The following is a 27,395-nucleotide window of genomic DNA, read 5'->3' on the forward strand; positions in this document are numbered from 1 at the left end:
GGTTTCCTTTCAAACTCTGTGTGGTCCTTAACCATATGTCTGACGCCATATAACCGTAAATAAAATGTGTTGAGTGCGTCGTTAAATAAAACATTTCTTTCTTTCTTTCTATTCTGCACCTACATACAAATAAAGGCCAATTTTCAGCATTTCCGATCAAACCCAGTACACTTTGCAAAAATCATTTTACACAACAAAAAAAAGAGAGGCAAAAATCAGATAAAAACTGGAAAATCATATCATTGAAGAGCACAATCAGGGCCAACTGGGGGGTGGGTGGAAGGAGGGGGGAAGGGGGCACTAACGTTTTGCAACCTCTAGACATGCAAGCACTCTATATCCCTCTCCGACTTAAAACCCCCAAAACAACTGTTATCTGTAAATAAAATTAGTTTACCAGTATTCAAAAGATTCGCTGACTGGCAACTTCTGCAATCGTTCCAAAGTGAAAGAATTAAATAATTTCCCCGAAATAACTCTGGCTGGTGTTTTACAGCAGTTTCAAAATGAGAATCATTTTTAAACACAATATTTGCTCGAGTAACTCTCAAGGATCATGGAGAGAGAAAAAAAAACGAAAGTTTTATTTTTTGCGTCAGCACTGTAGTTATTCCATTAACTGAGGAAGTGCTGTATGTCATTTTCAATACACCAGTCTATACGACAAAGAAGAAAATTGCTTCAAAGCCATGAACAGGTTAAGTGTTCACTGGGAGTTTGTTTTAAAACCGGGAAGAAAACAAGTGCATCTATAGTTGTATTAAAGACACCGTCAATCCTAGAGTTCACTGCTATTCAGTTCTCAGCTGGTAGAGCTTTTTTTAATGAGAAAGAAAGAAATGTTTTATTTAACGATGCACTCAACACATATTATTTACAGTTATATGGCGTCAGACATGGTTAAGGATCAATCACACAAATATTGAGAGAGGAAACCCGCTGTCGCCACTTCATGGGCTACTCTTTTCGATTAGCAGCAAGGGATCTTTTATATGCACCATCCCACAGATAGGATAGTACATACCATGGCCTTTGTTTCACCAGCTGTGGCGCACTGGCCGGAACGAGAAATAGCCCAATGGGTCCACCGACGAGGTCAATCCTGAACTGACCGTGCATCAAGCGAATGCTTTACCACTGGGCTGCATCCCGCATTTTTTAATGAATTGTATTACAAATGCAATGTGTTTTCGTGTTTAGAACATCAATGTCTTTATATTATTCAATGTGTTTTTCGTCGAGCTAGGAGAAGCTTTAAATAAAGTGTAATTTTAGTTATAAAAAAGGCATCAATAGTCACAAAAATCCTACAATAATAGCAAATTCCGGACTGTGCATATCTGTCACTGGCTAATCCTATCAATAAAGTTTCTTTTTATACACACTTTCCTTCAGGCAAGTTACAACATGTATACAACAGCTACCAGTGTTCGAGATTAAAATTTTGGGGCAGTATCCCAGTTGGATACTAACATTTCAAAATCTGGTATCCCACCTGAGAATTTAGTATTATATGGTATCCCGGTGGGATACTGGGTTCTTGAAGTCTGGTATCCAAAATTAAATTCTGGTATCCCCAGGATATCGGGATACCGTTAATCTCGAACACTGGCTACTATTGTACCGTTAGGCATTAGTTAGGATGTTAAATGAAATATTATTGTGGCCATCTTGAATTTGTGCCAAAAAAGTTAATTTCACCTGCATATATTTTTCTAGACTTTTACTATGTTATTCTGGAGACCATTCTAATAGCAAAACTGAAAAAAAGCAAACAATGTTGTTGCAATTTGTGGTGCTTTCATCATTATTTTGATTCGACAAATTGGTAAACAAAATGTAAAATTAATTTAAAAATAAATAATAAATAAATCACTCTCCTCATAAGCTCCAGGTATGACTAAACCAAATAAAATCCCATAGGCGACAATGTTAATGTTTGTGTTTAAAAACACTATATGCAATATATCAACCAAACCGGCCTCGGTGGCATCGTGGTAGGCCATCGGTCTACAGGCTGGTAAGTACCGAGTTCGGATCCCAGTCGAGGCATGGGCTACTCTTCTGATTAGCAGCAAGGGATCTTTTATTTGCGCTTCCCACAGGCAGGATAGCACAAACCATGGCCTTTGTTGAACCAGTTATGGATCACTGGTCGGTGCAAGTGGTTTACACCTACCCATTGAGCCTTGCGGTGCACTCACTCAGGGTTTGGAGTCGGTATCTGGATTAAAAATCCCATGCCTCGACTGGGATCTAAACCCAGTACCTACCAGCCTGTAGACCGATGGCCTAACCATGACACCACCAAGGCCGGTTTTCACGTGCTTAAAGGTGCAGACCCTAGTTTCAACTCATAAAAAAAATTGACACTAAGTTTAGTTAATAGATTAGATCTACAAACCTGCAACGCATTTGGATAATGTTACAACAGAGTGAAAGAAGAGTCTGTGACATTTGTAACCAGAAAATATCCTTAATAAATAAGACTAGAACTCGAATCAGTAATCGCTACTTCTCAGAGGCGTTTTGACAAAATATGAAAAATGCATTTTGTGATATTACAAACAACAGGATGACCAGAAACACTTCTAGAGCCAATTTCACAAAACATCGTAAAATCTACGTCTGCGACTAGCAGTTAAACTGGTCATATGTTTACATGTGTTTGGAATCTATTTCATGCTGAAAATTACATCATTACGGAAGATGGAGCATTTTATTGACAAAAGAAAACAAAATCTGTGTATTTTATAAACTATATTTGGTTTATTGTTAATAGTAACAAGAACTAGTTGAGTCGTACATTAACGTTTACGTGCAAACCTAGGCTTACAATGTTTTGTGAAATTGGGCCCAGTTCTACAGAAATGGATAATTTAAACAATAAAATATAAGTAATGTTTGATTTTAGTTATCATAAACGGCTCTAATAGTGAAAAATACTGCAGTGTTTAAAACTAGGGTCTGTCTATTTAAAATGATCTGTCTATTTAAAATGATCTGTCTATTTAAGTTCTCAAAAAAGAAAATTAAAATTTACCTTTAACATATACATACATGTGGTATTAAATTGTTTAGTGAGTAATCACACCCTGAAAATACTTCTTCGGTTTTTTTAGTTAAGAAAACCACTATTTATACAGCAGATAATTACATATTACAAAGTCAAAATTTACCTCAGATTTATACAGGGTTTCTGCCAGAAGGTAAAACGGATATGGTGCCATACCCAAAAGGTTTTTAAGTTAACCTTTTGACAAAATTAATTACTCTTATCATTACTGAATGATTTTCCTAACCCTAATCCTAAACTTAACCCATTTCTTTTTGGGAGATCGAGGCCCCCCATATACCCATGTTGACTGTGGTTGCATTCAATTCCATAGCGCCATACCCAAACATTTCTCTCTGGCCGAAACACTGTTGTAGTAACATCAGGGTTTCTGCCAGAGGGTAAAATATTTTTGCAGATTATATATTTTTTGTTAACCTTTTGACAAAATTAATTAATCTTATCATTACTGTATGATTTTCTTAACCCTAACCCTAAACTTAACCCATTTTCTTTCTGGGGGAGGTCCCCCATATCCCCTCCCCTGTTGACTGTAGTTGAAATCAATTCCATAGTGCCATACCCCAAAATTTCTTTCTGGAAGAAACACAGAACATGTAGTATCAAATTGTCTAGTTAGTAATTACAACATGTATATATTTATATATACATGTACAACCTGGATATGATTTTCTGTTTTTATGGAAACCACAATTATATAGCAGGTGATTACACTTGTTATAAAGTTAAAATTTAACTCAAGACTTATAGTAACATGTAGAATCAAATTGTCTAGTTAGTAGTAATAGTACTTGTATATAAACCCTGGAGTAGGGTCTCCAAAAGTACTCGAGCACGGGCAGAGTCTAGCAAGACTCGAGTCAGTTCACAGAACTCAAGTACCTGTGTAAAACATAGATAGGATAACATATTAACGTGCCATAGCCTATATCCATTCAAGGTTCAAGCACAGTGCAAGACAGAGCATTCTCATTTAATTATATTTGTTTACATCCTGTTGTCATGAGAATGTGTGCAATACAATACACTGGCAGGATTTGGCGCTGGATTAAGATGCATAATACTATTTAACTTTATTCCTTAAAGGGAGGGTAAACTCAAATAAGAGCCTTATGTGTTGGAAAGATGCATACCCGGAACACCAACACATACTGACACTTTAACAAATGAAAAATGCGTAATTTTAGAGTTAATAAAAAAACATGATTATTCCTGCTAACTGGGGGCAGTCATTTTGTTTCGTTTTTGTGACATCCGGTGGTATAGCTTGGGGCGAAGTGACGTCAGCTCCGTCCAACTCCTCTTAAGCACAGTGTAAACAAACGCTCTGATTTACTACAAGGCGCTTCGCTTTCATCAACCTGACTTGTAAAACAACATAAATGACTTGATAGTATAATAAACTATTTAACTAAATATATTTCTATTTGCATCAGTAGATGGAATTATAGCATTTTTCGTTTTAAAAAAATCCAAAGAAAAAAATGCTTATTATTAGGCCTATTGGTAGGGTATGTTCGAGCAAAAACGACCACTCACGATACCCAAGTGATAATTTTCTTTTCTTTGGGACTACGTAATTGGTCAGTTTTATGATTTTAGATGGGAAAGTCTACTTAATCAAGGGTTTTACAGAATTACTTACAGTAATAAAGTGATAATGTCCATTGCGATTTGAGGGGCATCCGCGCAACTATCAGACAATACCTTGTGATCTTAATAAAAGAGGCACTTCTTTTTAAGGTGGGTAGACACAGTGTCTGGGGACCATCTAAATATACACCTGCCAATCAGGAACCACAGGTACAGGCCACGGAAAGAAAAGATCAATTAACCAAGAACATACTCCAATTATTATTTTAGTATGTGGGTTAATTTATGTACATGTACAAAACATAATACAGTTATTTCAACACTTTGACAATGGTGGCTTATTTTATATTAAAAAATAATATATACTTGTTGCCAGCTTACTGGGATGGATATTATTACAGAACATTGTGATGCATCTGCAAAAATCAGGTATGTTTTGTTTCTTCAGTTCGAAGACTAATTCCTGAAGTGACACGTTAGGTATTATGTAACCACCAGCTCGCCAGAGGGCGTATTCACTGGGATGGTACAAAATGGCTGCACCCGTTATATATAATAGCCATCACATTTAAGCGTTTTATTAATTAACTATAAGATTATACTTGTTGATATTAAACAATAATGTGCATTATATATCGTTGAATATGCATACCAGGCCAAATGCCTTAATTGTCCCTTCCTTTAATTAATCATAGATCTAGTGTAAGTGTCGCGTACTCAGGTCCAAAATACTGGACTCGTGGAGGCCAGGCCCTACCCTAGATATGATTTTTTATGTTTTTAAGGAATCCACAATTTGTACAGAAGACATCTCCATGTGTACGTAGACCCTGGAGATGATTTTTTGGTGTTTTTCATGGAATCCACAATTTGTACAGCAGATATCTGCATGTGTACATAGACCCTGGAGATGATTTTTTTGTATTTTTATGGAACCCACAATTTGTACAACAGATAACTGCATGTGTACGTAGAACCTGGAGAAGATTTTTTTGTGTTTTTATGGAATCCACAATTTGTACAACAGATAACTGCATGTGTACGTAGACCCTGTAGATGATTTTTTTGTGTTTTTATGGAATCCACAATTTGTACAACAGATAACTGCATGTGTACGTAGAACCTGGAGATGATTTTTTTGTGTTTTTATGGAATCCACAATTTGTACAACAGATAACTGCATGTGTACGTAGACCCTGGAGGTGATTTTTTGTTGTTGTTAAAATAAAAATCACAATTGGGACAGCAGACAATTATAGTTTTGAGCAGATTGATGAATTATTTCAATAATTCACCAGTGTTGACGTTCCCATGCGAGCCATATTTCACAAGTTAATTTACACACAAATTACAACCACACCAGAGGAGAATCCTTAACGACACAATGACACGAAGGAGGGAATGAAACAAAATACTTTCGTGAATAATTAATGTTCCCTTGATTGTGTCCACAGCACCACAGGTTAAAGCCTTATGGCCAGAAAATATCGTTACTACTTTGGCGAATTTCGTTTGAAGACTGTAGCAGTAATTCCATTAATCTTGGTCAAATAAAGATACAGCAAGCTAAGTCCTTTACCAAACATGAACCACAGGTTAAAGCCTTATGGCCAGAAAATATCGTTACTACTTTGGCGAATTTCGTTTGAAGACTGTAGCAGTAATTCCATTAATCTTGGTCAAATAAAGATACAGCAAGCTAAGTCCTTTACCAAACATGATAATTCCCGAATTACGATGAACTTTAATTCAAGGAAATATGGTTAAGTCCACCGCAGACCTTTGCGACAGTGTGAACTTTTAGTTGCATGTGGCAAAAACTGCTCCAATCAAACCTGTTTCATTGCAGCAATTTCAGTCAAGTACAGAAATATATCTCATCGCTGGTCAGTACAAACGGTGCAGTTATTGTAAATCATAAAATATTCGCATATTTAAAATTTGGAGAAATCCAAATAAGTGATGTATTATGGACATCAAATCATAGTAAAGTCATCATCATATCAGAAACTGAAAAAACAATACATGCAAGTTTAAGTTGTATGATCAGTTGAAATCATGTTTTTGACCAGTTTTGAAGTTATGCAGCTTACAGAACAACTTAAATTTAGAATAAAATTGCAGTAATGTTCATGATAACTAACTACATGATTGTATAGTTGTTTGCTATCCTTTCGGTTCAATCAATAGCATGTAACCAGTGTTTTCTTGACACACAGTCGGTCTAGGATCAATCCCCATCGGTGGGCCCATTGGGCTATTTCTTGTTCCAGCCAGTGCACCACGACTGGAATATCAAAGGCCATGGTTTGTGGTATCCTGTTTGTAGGATGGTGCATATAAAAGATCCCTTGCTACTAATGGAAAAATGTAGCGGGTTTCCTCTCTAAAACAATATGTCAGAATAACCAAATGTTTGACATCCAACAGCTAATGATTAATAAATCAATGTCCTCTAGTGGTGTCTCTAAACAAAAACAAACTTTAGTTAATCACTGACAAACGTTTTTCACAGCAGTTTGTTGTAACTTGTATACATGTGTCTTTAAATTATCATCATGAAATAGTAGCATCGTGTATGCTTGCTAACATTTCCTCATTTACAGTATATGTATCATTTTTATTACATTCAAATTAAAATTGCACATTTTCACAACGGTCTGTGGCATACTTTAGCAATCTGGTGAAGTGTGTTTGAAAGTTATGCTGCTATATTGAAAAACCCTCACCACACGTTGTAATATAAACTGTCTATTATTAGGGGCGGGACGTAGCCCAGTGGTAAAGTGCTCGCTCGATTCACGACTGGTATATCAAAGGCTGTGGTATGTGTTATCCCATCTATGGGATGGTACATATATAAAAGATCCTTTGCTGCTAATCGAAAACAGTAGCCCATGAAGTGGCGACAGTGGGTTTCCACTCTCAATATCTGTGTGGTTCTTAACAATATGTCCGACATCATATAACTGTAAATAAAATGTGTTGAGTGCGTCGTTAAATAAAACAGTTCCTTCCTTTCATCTATTACTAGAACAATTTTAGTATTCTATTTGTGTCAGAAGCCTAACATTATGAGACAGAATCCAAAATATCTATATTAAAATATGTTTATGATTCTGGCAGAATACTAAAAAACCCGCACCAAATTCAATGCCGGTGTGTGCATGCAATATATTTTCTTTAATTGCCAAATAGTTGTGGTATAGGTAGTACTAAACAAAGTAACTTCCGGCTGGGTCAAAGTTCGAGGTGCACCCAACTTCTGATGTTACTGGTGATAAATTTGAGTGTGTTGGTTGTAAAAAATAAAAATAGTTTCATCTGGGCAAATAATGTATGTAATTTTATTTCATCTAGTACCACTATGTCAAGTAGCCTTGTGCTTGAAACATGTATGGGGTACCTGTAAAAAAAAAGTATTCAAATTTTGTGCAGAACTAAGGTACAGTAGTCATAGATGCTACCTGTTATCTCTGAAATGAGCAGCTTGACCCCCAATGTTTTCTGATTCACTTTAAGGGTGAGGGGTGATAGTATTTATATCCGTGGTGTTTATGTCGATTGATATACTGCAGGTAGGTGTTTTAGCCACATATGTTACTACTGTCGTCTATGGGATTTGATTTGGTGGTATACACCCTATAGGACAAAGCTACACGTAGGATTGTTAGGCAAGATTAAAGCTTTAAGAAGATTCAGCTGTTTTATCATGTCATTCAACATATTACCGTGTATTAATGCCATATATAAATTCACACGCTAATGTGAGTTAAAAATTACTCTCCTTGAACTAGTCTCAGGGGAGTGATGGAGTAACAGACTCCATCATATGTGGTCACGTGGGAGAGAAAAAGTACACCTGAGGTGGTCGAAAATTCCATCACCGAGAGTGTATTTTTTCTATCCCACATGACCACATATGATGGAGTCTTTTTCTCCCATCCATTCAATAAATAAACCATTATTTGCACTAACAAATAAATATGGCTGAAAAAGTAACTTCTTTATTTGACTGTTTAATCATAAACTACACTATCATATTTGACGCGTCTGTTTCATGTGTTAAATATAATTTAACACAATAAATTAACATGATAGCTTTTATAATGAAGGTTTTAATAACAAAATATTGATCTAAAACTAACCAACTCGCATTGATATGACGTCATATAATGGGTCTGCCTTGCATGGCTAGGGATGGGAGAAAATGAAGGTAATAACTCCCATTAAATGGTGAGCTCTGTTTACTAATTGGAAATACTGAAAAAAAGAAAAAAGTTTGGAAAAACTTTTTTATAAAAAAAGGTCCATCTTAGCAGTATTTACTTTTTGTCTTTTTTCTAGCATTTATTTAGTAACCCTGCAAAACATTTTTTTTTTTACAATTCCCATAAATTCCAAAAGAAATGATAACTGCTTGAAAGGAGCTCTGCGAAAAGAAAAAAATGAAGTTTCTAACTCAAGTTATCTTGATGAGTGTAAGACAAGAAAACCATGGGAGATCAAGACCTGTAGCTTTTCATCTTGGTGCACAGATAATCAAGACTAAAAATCAGATTCTATCCAGCCACGCAATTATTTATGAGACCCGTGGAGTGAAGATTTAATATGATATCGTTGTACGCCTGATCAGAATCAAAATTACTACTAGTACATAAAGGTTACCATCCAAACTGTCGTTATCGGTCACTCTGATAATTAATGGATGTGTGCTTACACAATTATTATTAATGAGACGGATGAAGTTAAAGATGATATCATGGTTCATCAGAACAAAATCAAGATTATTACACAAAGGGTAAAACACTGCCACACACAGATATACACATATGTATAAATGTATATTCTTAAAAAGGAACTATTCAATCTATATCTTATGTGCAGCTATACAATTATTAATGAGACCCATGAAGTTCTAATTCCATATGATATCACAGTATGCTGGAGCAGAATCATTATTAGTACACAGAGGTTAAGGGACAGCTCTGCGTTTATATATATATATATATATATATAGTTTATTGCATAAGCGGGAGTGCTTTACGTAAGTTATGAAACGAGTTTCATAAATTTCTTATCGCACTTCTACGAATGTTATAATTTATTTTATTATCCACAAACTGTGATTTAAAACAAAAGCTAATATGACTGTAATCTCTTCACAATCGATGTTAACAATAAAATTCAGTGATGTCAATTACAGTGACAGAATGATGTCAATTTCAGAAACCATGATCGTCACAAACATGCTCGTGACGTCAGTAGTGTGTCATAACAGTTTTCAAGGTATTGTTATGACACATGACATAAAGATAGCATGGGGTAAACACAATATTTATGTAACTGTTTATTGTCGGTCAGACTAATTACCGACAACAACCGATAAATACTGACAACAGCCTCAGAATTACCGACAACAAATCCAGAATTACGATTAATCCTCACAAAGATCAGCTCTCACAATTATTGAAATAGAATGTAGAAAACTTAATTTTGTTTAGATGAAAACACACACAAACTTCCTGACATACACTTCCTTCTCTTCCGCGCCAAGTTAAATGTGTCACTGTCATATGCTTCAATCTTTTACCACTTCATAATTACCTTGGCCATGGATAGCACGTCTTACATGTATATCTGTGTACCGTAGCTTGACAATTCTGTACAGATTTCTATCATGTCAGGCACCTTGAGCGTATGCCAATAGGTCGAAAGCTTGATGATGTTGTTGATCGACTCAGTTATTATTGGTCCAGTTCATGGGTATTCAGTCTTCTGCTTTTTTTTGGATGGCTCGAACACATTGTCTCGAAAATGCGGAAAACATTTCTCAAAGTAGTCTACGAATTGCGGTGCTATGTCCAAAAATGTCTTGGTTAAATTTAATACCTTAGAATCAAACTCAAAAGAATCTTTTGTCTGAAGTAGGTCATCCTTTTCAAATATTAATGAAGGAAGGAAGGAAATGTTTTATTTACGGTTATATGTCGTTGGACATATGGTTAAGGACCACACAGATATTGAGGGAGGAAACACGCTGTCGCCACTTCATGGACTACTCTTTTCGATTAGCAGCAAGGGATCTTTTATATGCACCATCCCATAGACAGGATAGCACATACCACGGCCTTTGATGTACCAGTCATGTAGCACTGGCTGGAGCGAGAAATTTCTGTGCTCATCACTTCTATCTGATGGTTTTATGCAAGTGATTCGATGTTTTATGTTCTGTACTGTCTCAGATTGTGAGGTACTTCTAGTGAATCGTCTGCATTTAATAACATATCGGAATAAACATTCCTCTTGACATTTCATTCCCTGCCTTTTTGCTATTCCCATGCATACTCGGGGATTCTGGAAATATACCCAGTTATTCCACGACGGCTTTGTTTATGCAGTTAGTCATTTTTGACGATGGTTTTTCAATCCATGTGACCCTTTTCTTGAAATTCTCTTTGTGTTTTAATATGGCATAGAATCGTTTCATGATACCAATGTCATCATCTTTTGGTCGTAGGCATACTGGCACACATTGTCCTTTTATCCGTGTGCAGTACATAGAATTTTTTTTGCACCACTCTCTTCGATGTTTTATCATCGTCGCAGAAAATGGTCTTGTGGTGACCTTTAACCCGGCTACCCCTGGATGGAGACAACCCACCGATGACAGAATCTGCGAGTCTATGACCATATAGGGATCCGGCAGGAAAATGGAGCTCGATGGCTGGATGAAAGAGGTCACGTGACCTAAGAGTGAGAATCGTCACCTCGAGGATGATTATTTCTGCGCACTTGATTACGGAATCAACGAAGTCACAAGACCAAATACCAATTCACCGCATTAAGAGGATTTAACTGCAAGTACCACTTTAGATAGTTAATATACCCATGGATTTTCCTTTAGTCTTCTTTGTTGATGATGATTTAAGATATCCATACTCTGCATTCATCAGTGAAGCTATTCCTGCCCCCGTTCAACCATTTCTGACTGTTCTTGTCACTGTTTATCACGAAAAAACCCCACATTTTCCTTCAGGACCCGTGCCTATAAAACTTTAACGTAATGCTATTTGAATGGCGTTGCCATGACGTTAAAATTTGGACTTTATTAAAGTCTATACTTTAGGGTTTATAAGCACAGGGCCAGATCGACTGGTATTTTTGGTAATATGGAGGAGTTTTCCAATGTCTCACATAGTGTCTCTACATCTAAGAAACGGCCATGTAACCTCTGCTGTGGTTCACCCAGGTTCTCGGTTGATTTGGAATCACCATTCATAAGTGGCCTGCGAGTTGATGTTTCGTTGACGTCTGGCAATTTACTACAATCTGATTCTTCTATATTGATATCAACGTTCCGCAAAGCAGACATGGGCATATTTTCTTAATTATTAGTTTGACGTCTCCCTTGCATTTTGATTTTGTGACAAACTAATATCTGGTAGCGAATCATGATCTCGACCGTCCTCAGTGGTGATGACCTATACTCCAAATCGTCAGCTTGGATTCAAATTTCAGACACATTGAAGTCCGATGGGGCGGGACGTAACCTAGTGGTAAAGTGCTCACTCAATGCGCGGTTCGTCTGAGATCGATCCCCATCGGTGGGCCCATTGGGGTATTTCTCGCTCAGCCAGTGCATCACGAGTGGTACATCAAAGGCCATGGTATGTGCTATTCTGTCTATGGGATGGTGCATATAAAAGATCCCTTGCTGCTAATCAAAAAGAGCAACCCATGAAGTGGCGACAGCGGGTTTCCTCTCTCAATATCTGTGTGGTCCTTAACCATATGTCTGACACCATATAACCGTAAATAAAATGTGTTGAATGCATCGTTAAATAAAACATTTCTTTCTTTCATTACATTAAAACAGATCAGATTTATTTTGTGTCTGTAGACAAAATTGTACTATATGTAATAACAATAGATCATAAATTAAAGCTACATGTATATTATTTTAAATGTCTCTCAGCAATATTTAGTAATAATAACAATAAAGTGTATTAATACTATACATTATATTTTATTTTAAAAGTCTAGACAGTCCTATAATAATACCAATAGACCATAAAATAAAAAATTTCTTTGATTATAAAAATCTTTTTTCTTTTTTTTTTTTTTTACTCCACACAAAATGGTGTAAAGATCATGTGCATCGCATGAATAGAGGAACTTATCATGTGACATCACATCACAGGCTCTTAGTCATATAAGAGTTGCTGAGTCATCGGGAGGATTCTTGGCGGACCCAGATGGTGGAGTTCTTAGTGGATGAAGAACTGTGGCGAGCTCTGTAGTTCGATTGTGAAGTTCTCAAAGGACTCAGAAGGATAGCAAATACAGTAAAAATGTTGTGTAGAATTGTTGGTGCTCAATGGACTGAGAACATAAAAGGGACATTCTTGTGTTTGCTGCAAGAGACCTTTTGACGATTGTAATTATATATCAAATATATTTTTCTACATAAAATATTAGTGGCTGTATATTAAATGTGTTTCTGATTGTTCTAATATTTGTACTAGGTTAAATTTCATTTTATTTCCTAAAAATGATTTTTTCGTACATACGAAATTATTTGAAGACAAAATTCAGTATGGGCTTCTTACAAATATCAAGACGAACAGATACACATTAAATATGATATTCTAAACAAGAAAATATATTTAATATGTAAGTTTAATTGTAGAAATTTTTTATTAGTCGGAAGCATCTTACAATGCAGCAAACTCAGGAATGTCCCTTTAATTATTTATTTTTTTAATAATGTGGTGATAGACTGGGAACATGGCGAACTCGTTAATAAGATGGTAATCAAGGCGGAAATATGATAGCAAAACTAATTTACTTCCTTTCTCAACTGTGGAGGTGTGGGTAATTATTCAATGGATAATATGTGGTGAATTATTTCATGGACTGTGGGGGTTTGGTTATCGTGAAAGACTGACTACAATATTAAGTGACAACATATTATTTATTATTATTGTGATTATGTGTGAATGGTGTGTTGGGTTGTATGGAATGTGTTGAATTACAATATGCTGTAAATAAATATTGTTGTTTAAATGTACGGGTCGTGTTGTTCTTCATAGTTGCTAGTACATGACACAGATAACCTCTCACTGACACCCCCATACAGACAACCTCTCACTGACAAACCCATACAGATAACCTCTCGCGGACTCCCCATACAGACAACCTTCTCACTGACACCCCCATACAGACAACCTCTCACTGACAAACCCATACAGATAACCTCTCGCGGACTCCCCATACAGACAACCTTCTCACTGACACCCCCATACAGATAACCTCTCACTGACATCCCCATACAGATAACCTCTCACTCTGACAAACCCAACCAGATAACCTCTTACTGACACCCCCATACAGACAACCTCTCACTCTGACAAACCCATACAGATAACCTCTCACTCAGATACATCTATATAGACAACCTCTCCCTCTAATACATCTATACAGACAACCTCTCACTCTGATACATCTATACAGACAACTTCTCACTGATACTTCTATACAGACCTCTCACTCTTATACACCCATACAGACAACCTCTCACTCTAATACATCTATACAGACAACCTCTCACTCTGATACATCTATACAGACAACCTCTCACTTGGATACATCTATACAGACAACCTCTCATTCTGAAACATCTATGTAGATAACCTCTCACTCTTATATATGGTGTATACAATAATACATATAAACAGTCTGGTTACCCAGCAATAATGATAAGAATAATGAACGACTAAATATATACATTAAACAAAACACTATTTATAGTTATATGTGCTACAGTGACTTGCCACATATCATTTCATCAGGGTTTTAGCTAACAAACTAGTTGTTGCTGTATCCATGTCCCAACACAGTTGTGCTATTCAAATGTGAATGACTGCTTCTACTGAAACACTATGTAGTTTTCATCCAGTCCCATTAAGCATTACCAAATGGTCAGGTGACGTCAAACATGTTTTACATGCCTATATCTACTCACGGTGCAATCATTCTACTTGGAAGGAAGGAAGGAAAATGGCGGCTTATTTAATGACGTACTCAACACATTTTATTTACGGTTATATGGCATTGGACATATGGTTAAAGACCACACAGATATTGAGAGAGTAAACCTGCTGTCACCACTTCATGGGCTACTCTTTTCGATTAGCAGCCAGGGATCTTTTATACGCACCATCCCATAGACAGGGTAGCATATACCACAGCCTTTGATGTACCAGTCGTGGTGCACTGGCTGGAGCAAGAAATAGCCCAATGGGCTCAATGACAGGGATCGATCCCAAACCAACTGAGCATCAAGCGAGCGCTTTACCACTGGGCTACGTCTCACCCCCCTCATTCCAGTTGGTGCAGATCATATGGTTTTTCTGCTATAACCATAACATTGGTCCCAGTGCAATAATTCACACGAAACATGTCGTATACCATCAGGATAATTCGGAATGTTTTCAAATTATTTTTAAATCACTGGCACGATTCTGCAAGTAAGGTTTTGATTGGTGGACATGAGCTCCAACTGGCTGGTGTTAGATCCACATGTAATAGTGGAGCTAATTTTAATTAGATTGGTCCCAGTGTCAAGGACCTTAGAAACGGTGTTAATATTGTGTAATTTTAGCAAAGTTCCAGATGTTATTAACTTTACTGCATCAAGAAAATAAATAATTGGGATACCTGAACTCAGTCTGTTTTAACTTTTGCAACACCACTGATTCAGGCTGTAAAGTCAGTCTGTATAGACTTTTTCCAACAACATAAAGGCATCACCGTAAAAGGAACACATTGTTCTTTTAATTTTAGCCTTCCTTTGAAATGACTGGCCTTGGTGGCATTGTGGTTAGGCCATCGGTCTACAGGCTGGTAGGTAATGGGTTCGGATCCCAGTCGAGACATGGGACTTTTAATCCAGATACCGACTCCAAACCCTGAGTAAGTGCTCCGCAAGGCTCAATGGGTAGGTGTAAACCACTTGCACCGACCAGTGATCCATAACTGGTTCAACAAAGGCCACAGTTTGTGCTATCCTGCCTGTGGGAAGTGCAAATAAAAGATCCCTTGCTGCTAATCGGAAAGAGTAGCCCATGTAGTGGCAACAGCGGGTTTCCTCTCAAAATCTGTGTGGTCCTTAACCATATGTCTGACGCCATATAATCGTAAATAAAATGTGTTGAGTGCGTCATTAAATAAAACATTTCTTTCTTCTTTTTTTTCCCTTTGAAATGTTTTACTACTGGCTTTACTGCACTCGTATTTATCACTCTTTTCCTGATGTCAGTAATATGTTGATAAAACATCGAGAAAATATTTGTGATTTCAAGAGACTATTTGATTATCAGGAATTAATGGATGTTCAACAACTCTCCAGCACACAAAAATATATCAATTTAGCAGGTAGCTAACCACCAGTCTTCACAATGCTTTTAAAAACACTTAATACACACACCCACCCACACATGCACGCACACACACACACACAGACACTCACAGACACGGACAGACACAGACACACACACACACACACATATTGACAGGCAAGAAGAACAGAAATCAAACACAGAATTGAGTCTTTATAGAAAGTATAAACTGGAGTGATAACAAAAACATTCAAATATTTTAATATATAATATAAATAGCATAAAAAACTATTTAATTTAAATTGAACAATTATAAATTCATTAACCTTCAGACTACAGCAGGCGAGATATCTCATTGGTTGAAATACATCAGGCAATTTTAGACTGTAAAGAGGGAAACAGTTCATGGTGTTGGGGCAAAACTGTAAAGACTTTTTTTCAATAACACACAAGCATCACCTTAAAGGAACACATTTTAGCCTTTCGTTTCAAACATTTTACTCCCAGCTTTATTTTTTTGTATTATCCACATAGTTTAACATAACCGAGTTAATAATAGTCATATGAAGCATACGTGTAATAAATAACAAGTGTCATGACGTAATTTTGGAAAGCGACGGCATAACATTACGTTGCTTCTCCAGTCCTAGCTCAGACTGTACATTTGAAATATAACGTCATTTCGTCATCTTCTTCTAGTTGTGGGTGAAACATCTCGAGTTGGGTCTTGTTATTCATAAAGAAAACAACAATAATAATATGGATAATAAAGAAATTATTACACTCGCGTGTGAGTCGTACTGATTTTACGAAACTCGTGTCAGGATTCATGTATTACCTTCGCTCCCGCTCGGGCAATACAAAAATCCTGACACTCGGTTCGTGAAATCAGTACGACACACACTTGTATAATAAACTCTCTTTATTTCCAGGCAATGTATGAAGACTGGGACGTGAATTTCTTGCTGGACGTCAGCAATATGGTCCACGCCCATGAGGAGCAAGGGTGACACACACTGTGAGTCATTTTATGCGGTAACAGACAAATATAAATGTGGTGAGGTAGTAAAAAAACAAAGAAAAAGTGTGACCTCACATGGCCAATTATATCAAACATAATATGGAGGAAACTTGAGGTGTTTTCTCTTTTTATAGATACATCACCTGTCCTCAAACAAATGCAAAAAGGAAAGACATCCAAACCACAAGAGTGAAGAAAAACAAAGGAAGTTACAGTCACATGATTGGAACAGAAAGGAGGTTGCAGTGGAAGAATTTTAGCCCATTCCATTGGCTGTTGGGATGTTCGAACCAGACTACTATCCTTAAGGGGAATATGCATTTGTTTGAGGACAGGTGATGCTGAAAAGAAAAAACATTTCCACATCAACTCGTATTTTGTTTATTTAACAACTCTTGTGTACAGTAGGTCTAGGAAAAGAATCGACTTACCAGCTGCCTCCGGATCATAGATAATGTTGAACTTCTTCTCAAGAACGGTTTTCGCTGCCTCCAGCTTGGCAATCTTCTTGTTGGGTCCCTGGCCAACGAACTCTTCTTCATCCACTACAACAGAGATCTGTAAACAAGACACATAAACATTCAGCTATAGATCTACAGGTATATAATGTGCACGGCCATTTTAACATTTTCCATCAATATAACCCATTTTTGCTTATCTTTGATTGACACCTAATAGCTGATGTGTATTTTTCTGCTGGGATGTTATCATACATTCTTTCATTCATTCATTCATTCATTCATTCATTCATTGGGTTATTTTTTGTTCCACCCAGTGCACCACGACTGGCATATCAAAGGCCGTGGTATGTACTACCCTGTCCGTGGGATGATGCATATAAAAGATCCCTTGCTGCTAATCGAAAAGAGTAGCCCATGAAGTGGCGACAGCAGGTTTCCTCTCTCAATATCTGTGTGGTCCTTAACCATACGTCTGATGCCATATAACCGTAAATAAAATGTGTTGAGTGCGTCGTTAAATAAAACATTTCCTTCCTTCCTTCCTTCATTTCTCCTTTTTTGATTTGTACTACTAACCGCCTTCATTGTACTTGTATCAGTGCCATATTCCGTAAGGATCTTTTTGCACTGAGGTCTTGTCAACTACCATACACACCAGGCTTTCTGCCAGAGGGTAACACGGGTATGGCGCCATACCCACATTTGTTTCTGCAGATTTAATTTTTTAAAAGGGACATTCCTGGGTTATCTGCATTATAACATGCTTCCGACTAATAAAATATTTCTACGAATAAACTTAAATATTAAATATATTTTCTTGTTTAGAATATCAGTGTCTGCATATTAAGTGTGTTTCTGGTCATCTTAATATTTGTAAGAAGCCCAACCTGGAATTTGTCTTCAAATAATTTCGTACGTATGAAAAAACAAAACAAAGGAAATAAAATTAAATTTAACCTAGTACAAATATTAGAATAAGCAGAAACATGTTTACTATACAGCCACTAATATTTTATGCAGAAAAATATATGTGATATGTAATTACAATCATTAAAGTCTCTTTTAGTCGATAATATCTTAAAAATTGCAGCAAACTCAGGAATGTTAAGTTAATCTTTTGACAAAATTAATTACTCTTATCATTACTGTATGATTTTCTTAGCCCAAACCCTAAACCTAACCCATTTTCTTTCTGGGGGAGGCCCCCATACCCCCTGTTGACTGTGGTTGCATTCAATTCCATAGCGCCATACCCAAAAATTTCTTTCTGGTAGAAACACTGCACACATTGTGCTAAATTTTAATTCCTTTAACTCTTTCCCTCCCAGTCAAGACGTGCATAACTAATGTAAAAACCTATTCTCGACTGTAGTCAAGATGCGACCAGTCTTCGTAAACATAGATGTCAGCATTTACAGGGGTTATCTATCTTGATTCTGTGAATGCTAGAACATAGAATGACAATTGAACACATTCAGTGTATTTTGTTGACTGGTATTCGTATTTAAGTTGTTATCTCAATATAGAAACGAAAACAAAAAACAGTCTAAATTTGTGTAATCGTAATTTGATGACATAACGTGCACATGGGTTCGATTTCTCACTATTTGTATAATTTTTTCATTTAAAACATGTTAGACATTATTATTTAATGAAAATTGAAGATTTGTAAAGGATGTATTCACCAAAAATAACTGATAATACAGACTTTGAAGTAGATGATGGATGGGATTACTGGTCATCAATTGAAAGTTAAAATAAACTTTGTGAAAGCGTTATAAACAATGACGCCAAGGATCATGATCGTAGGGTTTTAAAATATATATTTAAAAATATGAATTAAGTTCTTCTGTAAATTTTATTTCAATAATTAGACTCACTAGTATGTCCTCTAAACTATGACACACGTCAAAACGTGTTACATTAGTAGTTTTTTTTTTACAATTTGAAGTCGAAAAAAGCAGGTTCAAAATTACATTACATTTCACGTTGGAAACTTGGGTCAGTGATGACGTTTTCTTGTTGTAAAGCTGGGTGGATAAGAGTTAACACAACAATTATGGAGCTTACCATATTTGTATTTAATATTATTATATTTAATACAGACGTAGCTATATACACTGCAGCCATGTGGCATGCAATTTGTCGTGAGAAATAGGACATGCTCAAATCGGTACGACTTCGACACAACTTAGCTGTTCTCACAGTACAATTCAATCGCATGCGACAAGTCGGTGCGACTCATTGCATAATTGCATGCTTTACCAAATTAGCCAACTGCTCATTGTTATAAGTGACAACAACATTTTTGGTTTGCTAAAAACTAAATTTAATATATCCAGATATTGATTTTTTTTTTAATTTTAGGATTCCACCAAAATAAAAATAAACATTATTTAATATAGATATTTTGACATTCCGTCTCATCATCTTACACTTCCGACCCAAAGTCTGGTAATCGTGGAATAACAGAATCATGTTAAATTTGTAACCTAAGTATATAGTGTTTTCCCTAGAAATTTGGCTAGGTATGGTAGACAAACACTTTTGGGGCATTTTCATCATTCTTAGAATACTTTTTTTAAAGACCAAAAACTAATTGAAATAAAATTAAATATAATTAATGTGCTTGCTTTAATAAAGGAATGGCAAAATATATAATGGGGATATTTTATTAATTAATAATAAATTTTCTGAATGTTTTATAAAGACAATTTTAGAATTAACAGCTTGTTTAATCTCAGGGAAGCATGGCGCTCATTAAGGCAAGATGGCACTAGACTATTGAGACATGGTGGCACACCATGCTAAAACAAGCAAGGGAAAACACTACTTATATCTGAACACACTCACTATACTACAGTGTTCGAGATTAATGGTATCCCAATATCACAGGGATACCGGAATATAATTTTGGATACCAAACTTCAAGAACCCAGTATCCCACCGTGATACTATATAATGTTGTTGGGTTTTTTCAATCCTGCGTTTTTATTTTTTGCTGAAACAATGAAAGACATCATTTACTAGTGAAGTTAAGTAACAGTATTTTCGATCACATACCCAGTCTAATGCTATGCCGTAACAACATCTCCTCCAACTCGTACCCAGTATAATGCTACACTGGAGCAATAGCAGCGTAGCAATAGACTGGGAACTGATAAATCGCTATTGTTTTTGTTGGATGTTTCCTCCCTTCAAATTTATACAGGTAGGTTTATTATTAATAATGTCAGAAACACTTATAGATTACTGCCAAGTATTAATTTGTCAGTATTACAAAAAATAGATGCAGCAAATCTTTTAGCCGATTCCGTTTGATTGCGAATTCATTTAAGTGGAATACTAAATTCTCAGGTGGGATACTAGATTTTGAAATGTTAGTATCCATCTGGAATACTGCCCAAAATGTTTAATCTCGAACACTGTACTAGTATCTGATAATTGGCTATACCAAAATTTGTTCCAGTATGAACCATGCTGTAACAATAACAAGACAGTACATACCTCAAAGATTTTCTCCTTGCCTTCTCCGTTCTCTCCTTTGAATTCATACTTCAAGCCAGACCTCAGTTCATTCAGGTGCATCGCCGGATGTTTGGAGCTGTAACTTATGGCATTCTCACCATCTTTTTCTGTCATCCCACTATCCCCGTCCACATCCTCAGCAGAAGTTATGTCCCTTTCCGACATTTCTTGCTTGGATTCGTCCAGCAGAGACTGGACTGCATTGGCTGCTTCCAAATCAACGGGTGGCTGCCAATAGCCCACTGAAACAAAAAAATAAAATGAACGTGGCTGGTTGACTAAAGTAATTTTTAGGACATCCTAATCGTACATACTTTTAAGCAAACTTGTATCAAGCATGTGAACCGACTGCGACACTAGCTTGAACAATCAAAACATTTTATTTTATTAAAAAGGGGAGGGCAACCTGGTATCATCGTCCTCTGCCGCTAATAAAGCTGGTCTGACCTATGGCACTAACGACCGCCGGTAGTAGGGGTGCATAGTAGGTGGTTACAAGTGCCTCTTGACAATGCCAGAAGTAACTACTGAACACTCCCCAAAATGGTCAGACTAAGCCCACAGCTAAAAGCTGATGGGGAATGGCAGGTGTGTGGCACAGATAGCCACAAGAGACAAGCACGTCGTGGTTGGAGAGACGAGGACTGGGATGTGGAGGTGGACAGCAAAAGAAGTTGAAAGATAGGAAGATCGGGAAGAAATGAGATGGAATTCAAAGGAGAGAAAGGAAAGGGGGCAGTGGAATAAAAAAAAAATATTAAAAAAGGGGGAGAGGGTACTAATTCACTTGTGAGAACAAAATATTGACGGGCGAGCTAAAAAATATATATGTAGCAGGCATCGAAATAAGTCGAGAACGGTCGTTCAGGTTACCGGAAGGTTACCACAAGGTTACCACATGTAAGAAAAGTCGAGAACGGTGTTTCAATCTTGACAAAAATTTCAACGTAATGGTAGTTTCGTTTCCGAATGTAAACCAGGCAATGCATTCCGGACTTCCGCGTTTCATTTTCTCGTAAGGAATTGCATTGAAGTTCGCGCGCACTTGTACAATTGCAAGCAATTATAGTCATTCCGCGTTTAAGCAGCGTCCATTAGATGAATTTACTTCCGCGTTTCGTTTTCTCGTATAAAATTGCACCGATGTTCATGCGCACTTGTGCAATTGCTAGCAATTTCGGCTATCCGGATTTAAGCAGCGCGCACTAGATAAATTTACTTCCGGATTTCATTTCTCGTAACAATGTTCGCGCGCACCGATACAATTTCAGAATGTCAGCGTTTTAGCATTAAAATTAGTAGTAGTAATAGGAATTCAATTCTAACTTCCACATAGTTGTGGTAACCTATAGAATACCAGGCTATATTTTGTGGTAACCTGTAAATAGGTTACCAGACACAATGCTTATTTCGATGCCTGATGAAGTCACCAGTCCAACAGGTGATTTGTTTTCTTCTTCAGAGAGGCAAATAAAAACCGAATTAGCCATAGATACAATTTAGGTCAGTGGGATTTGCTACATTAACTCTCCAATTTGTTTTACAAAAGCCATGTGGCCGAAACCTTAAAATCATAGTGTTTATTATAATGCATGTTGTATATTAAACATGTATGACATTGTATAACAAGAGTACCGGTGAGGTACACGATACGCCCGTCAAGAGTTTGATAGAAAACCATATGATGTTAAGAATATAGACAAATTATTTGATTTATTTGTATCACAGAGACCTAGTAATTGTATGTGACACACCACCATCCTAAGTTTTTCCTACATGTGAGGTTTAATGATCATGCATGCATCTGCATGTAAAATATGGTCTGGACAAGGATTTACTGTTATGTGCAGTAGACCATGAAAACTTGGCCACAGTGACCTAGTAATAATATGCAACATACTGCCATCCAAGGTTGTTCCTACATGTGAGGTTTGATGGTCCTGTATGCATCTGAATGCAAGACATGGTCCGGACAAGGATTTACTGTTATGTGCAGTAGACTGTGAAAAGTAGGTCATAGTGACCTAGTAAATGTATGACACACCGCCATCCCAAGTTGTTCCTACATGTGAGGTTTGATGGTCCTGTATGCATCTGAATGCAAGACATGGTCCGGACAAGGATTTACTGTTATGTGCAGTAGACTGTGAAAAGTAGGTCATAGTGACCTAGTAAATGTATGACACACCGCCATCCCAAGTTGTTCCTACATGTGAGGTTTGATGGTCCTGTATGCATCTGAATGCAAGACATGGTCCGGACAAGGATTTACTGTTATATGCAGTAGACTGTGAAAAGTAGGTCATAGTGACCTAGTAAATGTATGACACACCGCCATCCCAAGTTGTTCCTACATGTGAGGTTTGATGGTCCTGTATGCATCTGAATGCAAGACATGGTCCGGACAAGGATTTACTGTTATGTGCAGTAGACTGTGAAAAGTAGGTCATAGTGACCTAGTAAATGTATGACACACCGCCATCCCAAGTTGTTCCTACATGTGAGGTTTGATGGTCCTGTATGCATCTGTATGGATGATATGGTCCGGACAAGAAAAGGTTAACAGAAGGATGTACGGACGGACGGACGACGGACGGATGCCATACCATAATACGACCCATCATAGACAGGCCTATAAAAAGTACATGTATTTGTGTAACTTAATATTATAATTAATTACAGTAGAATCTCGTTGGGTCAAACTCGGAAATGTCGGAAAAGTCCCAAGTTACACTTACAAGTTGACTGAATGATTAGGTCGAATACTTTCTTGAGCACCTACAGGGTTCAAGCTAACAAGATTCAACTGTATAATAAGCATCCCACCCCCCCCCCCACCCCCCAAAAAAAGAAGCAAAAAAATTAAATAAACAAAAGTAGATAAAATTTCACTTATAGTCCGTCCCGTCCCATACTCCCAACAAAAATATTTTTTATAAATAATTTCGGGGTGGGGTGGAGGGGGGGGGGGGGGATTTTGACGTAAGAAGAAAAGTAAAAGTGTTCTTGAATTAACAAAAAAAATATTATTTTTGTTATAAAGTTAAAAAACAATCAGCTCAAAAATAAATAACTTGTAGTAAATTTTATAGCATGAAAAAAGGCATTCCATGTGGGACGGACTACAGATTGTGGCTGCTGGATTTTTGCCAGTAGTAGTCGATGTGGATGCAGCAGGTTTCGCCTCTATTAGTCTTGATCAAATGTCATAATAACTATATTCTTTTTATGTCAAGACATTATATACAACATGTAGCTCTGTGTATTTCTCATTCCAGCCAGTGCTCCACGACTGGTATATCAAAGGCCGTGCTATGTGCTATCCTGTCTGTGAGATCCCTTGCTACTAACTGAAAAATGTAGCGGGTTTCCTCTCTGACTTTGTCGAAATGATCATATGTTTGACATCCAATAGCCAATGATTAATAAATCTATGTGCTCTAGTGGTGTTTTTTAAACAAAACAAACTGCTTCTTTTTTTTCCATTAGCTGTGATTTAAAATGTGCTGAGGTGTCGTTAAAGAAATATTATTTTTCTTTACAAAGCTCTTATTAAAATTAATGTCATGACCTGCTATTGTTTTGATCATGTCACACATGCAAAGTCCACAGTCAATAAATATTCACTGTAACCCAGCTTCAATCAGTCAACATTATCTCCAAATTTACCAATAATCTCATAGTGTTCAATAACATACAATATACATCAGCGCTTCTAGATTATGGTCGCCCCACTCCCATGACTAGTGATATTCAATGTTCGGCTAGTAAATAACTACTATCACCATGCCAGACAGGGCTTCTAGATTATGGTAGCCCCACTCCCATGACTAGTGATATTCAATGTTCGGCTAGTAAATAACTACTATCACCATGCCAGACAGGGCTTCTAGATTATGGTAGCCCCACTCCCATGACTAGTGATATTCAATGTTCGGCTAGTAAATAACTACTATCACCATGCCAGACAGGGCTTCTAGATTATGGTAGCCCCACTCCCATGACTAGTGATATTCAATGTTCGGCTAGTAAATAACTACTATCACCATGCCAGACAGGGCTTCTAGATTATGGTAGCCCCACTCCCATGACTAGTGATATTCAATGTTCGGCTAGTAAATAACTACTATCACCATGCCAGACAGGGCTTCTAGATTATGGTAGCCCCACTCCCATGACTAGTGATATTCAATGTTCGGCTAGTAAATAACTACTATCACCATGCCAGACAGGGCTTCTAGATTATGGTAGCCCCACTCCCATGACTAGTGATATTCAATGTTCGGCTAGTAAATAACTACTATCACCATGCCAGACAGGGCTTCTAGATTATGGTAGCCCCACTCCCATGACTAGTGATATTCAATGTTCGGCTAGTAAATAACTACTATCACCATGCCAGACAGGGCTTCTAGATTATGGTCGCCCCACTCCCATGGCTAGTGATATTCAGTGTTGAGCTAGTAAATAACTATCACCATGCCAGACAGGGCTTCTCGATTATGGTAGCCCCACTCCCATGACTAGTGATATTCAATGTTCGGCTAGTAAATAACTACTATCACCATGCCAGACAGGGCTTCTAGATTATGGTAGCCCCACTCCCATGACTAGTGATATTCAATGTTCGGCTAGTAAATAACTACTATCACCATGCCAGACAGGGCTTCTAGATTATGGTAGCCCCACTCCCATGACTAGTGATATTCAATGTTCGGCTAGTAAATAACTACTATCACCATGCCAGACAGGGCTTCTAGATTATGGTCGCCCCACTCCCATGGCTAGTGATATTCAGTGTTGAGCTAGTAAATAACTATCACCATGCCAGACAGGGCTTCTCGATTATGGTAGCCCCACTCCCATGGCTAGTGAAATTCAATGTTAGGCTAGTAAATAACTACTATTGCCATGCCAGACGGCTATTGAATTTTTGCTGTCAAATGTTGCAGTTATGTCTATTTTGTAGATTTGAATAATAAAAAAACCCACCCAAACCCCCAATGTTAGTGTTTTAAGCTCTTTAGGTGACATATCCGATTATTACTATCATTATTAAAATTGTAATAACTTAAAGTAAAGTAGGGCTAGTGAAGTTTTACTCGTGCCTAGTAAATTTTAAAAATCACTGATCCCATGGCAAGTGGATTTTATATAAATTCTAGAAGCCCTGTGTACATGTACAGACACATTGTTACTTTATGTAACCAAAACAATGAAATAAATTGTTAATAAACAAACCGGCCTCGGTGGCGTCGTGGCAAGCCATCGGTCTACAGGCTGGTAGGTACTGGGTTCGGATCCCAGTCGAGGCATGGGATTTTTTATCTAGATACCGACTCCAAACCCTGAGTGAGTGCTCCGCAAGGCTCAATGGGTAGGTGTAAACCACTTGCACCGACCAGTGATCCATAACTGGTTCAACAAAGGCCATGGTTTGTGCTATCCTGCCTGTGGGAAGCGCAAATAAAAGATCCCTTGCTGCCTGTCATAAAAGAGTAGCCTATGTGGCGACAGCGGGTTTCCTCTAAAAAAAATCTGTGTGGTCCTTAACCATATGTCTGACGCCATATAACCATAAATAAAAAATGTGTTGAGTGCGTCGTTAAATAAAACACTTCTTTTTTTCTTTTTTTTGTTAATAAACAAAGTAATACATTTACCAACAAGTACTAAAAACAAATCAAATTCAAGTAGCAGTTAATTATTTTTCAAAAATCATTTCATAAGCAAGGCATAGAAACATCACTCAAATATATATATATATATATATTTCAAAATAAGCCTAATTTAATATTTATATATATATTTAACTATTAAGAACTTCAAATAATGATTTAAATTTATATTATTATGTAAAGTAAAAATTAAATCAAATCAAATAACAGTTAATTATTTTGCAAAAATCATTTCATAAGCACTTCCAGATGAAAGTGAATTACTGATAGACTGTTGATTTTGTTCGTCAGCACTTCACAGTCGGTCTGCATGTGCAAACAAAAGAATATTTCACAAACGTAACCAACTGGGAGAGACTGACTATAGAGAGAGACGGCAGACTGCATGTTCTCTGCAAAACCTATCTCTACTCAGTCAAAGAGGGGCACCGGACGGATAACGCGCCGGTCGTTTGGCTGACAGAAATAGAAATCTGAACTCGCAATCTGCTTGGGTTGATATGAAACTAAAATTCCATATCAGACTTTCTTACCACAACAACTTTGAAATGTTGCCATATTCCGAGACAATCAAATTTGGTGCTGCCATAGTTTTTAAATATTGCATGGGACACCCGACAACCTTATGGACAAAGA

General features: G+C 37.0%; 1 protein-coding gene across 2 annotated transcripts in view; it reads right to left on the bottom strand.

Annotated features, from left to right (window-relative positions):
- LOC121385166 (double-stranded RNA-specific editase 1-like) overlaps positions 1–27,395 on the bottom strand; it is a 148,318-nt gene that overhangs the window by 109,994 nt on the left and 10,929 nt on the right. The window contains exons 4-6 of one of the 2 annotated variants that reach the window (XM_041515713.1): positions 27,293–27,381; positions 21,061–21,323; positions 17,524–17,650 (exon numbers count right to left, since the gene is read on the bottom strand). In XM_041515713.1, coding sequence (XP_041371647.1) covers positions 17,524–17,650; positions 21,061–21,323; positions 27,293–27,317 — 415 coding nt within the window. In that variant the 5' untranslated portion in view covers positions 27,318–27,381. The remainder of the gene's footprint in view (positions 1–17,523; positions 17,651–21,060; positions 21,324–27,292; positions 27,382–27,395) is intronic. The other variant, XM_041515712.1, reaches the window with a different exon arrangement.

The sequence above is a fragment of the Gigantopelta aegis genome, chromosome 11, assembly GCF_016097555.1.
Source record: "Gigantopelta aegis isolate Gae_Host chromosome 11, Gae_host_genome, whole genome shotgun sequence".
Lineage (NCBI taxonomy): Eukaryota > Metazoa > Mollusca > Gastropoda > Neomphalida > Peltospiridae > Gigantopelta > Gigantopelta aegis.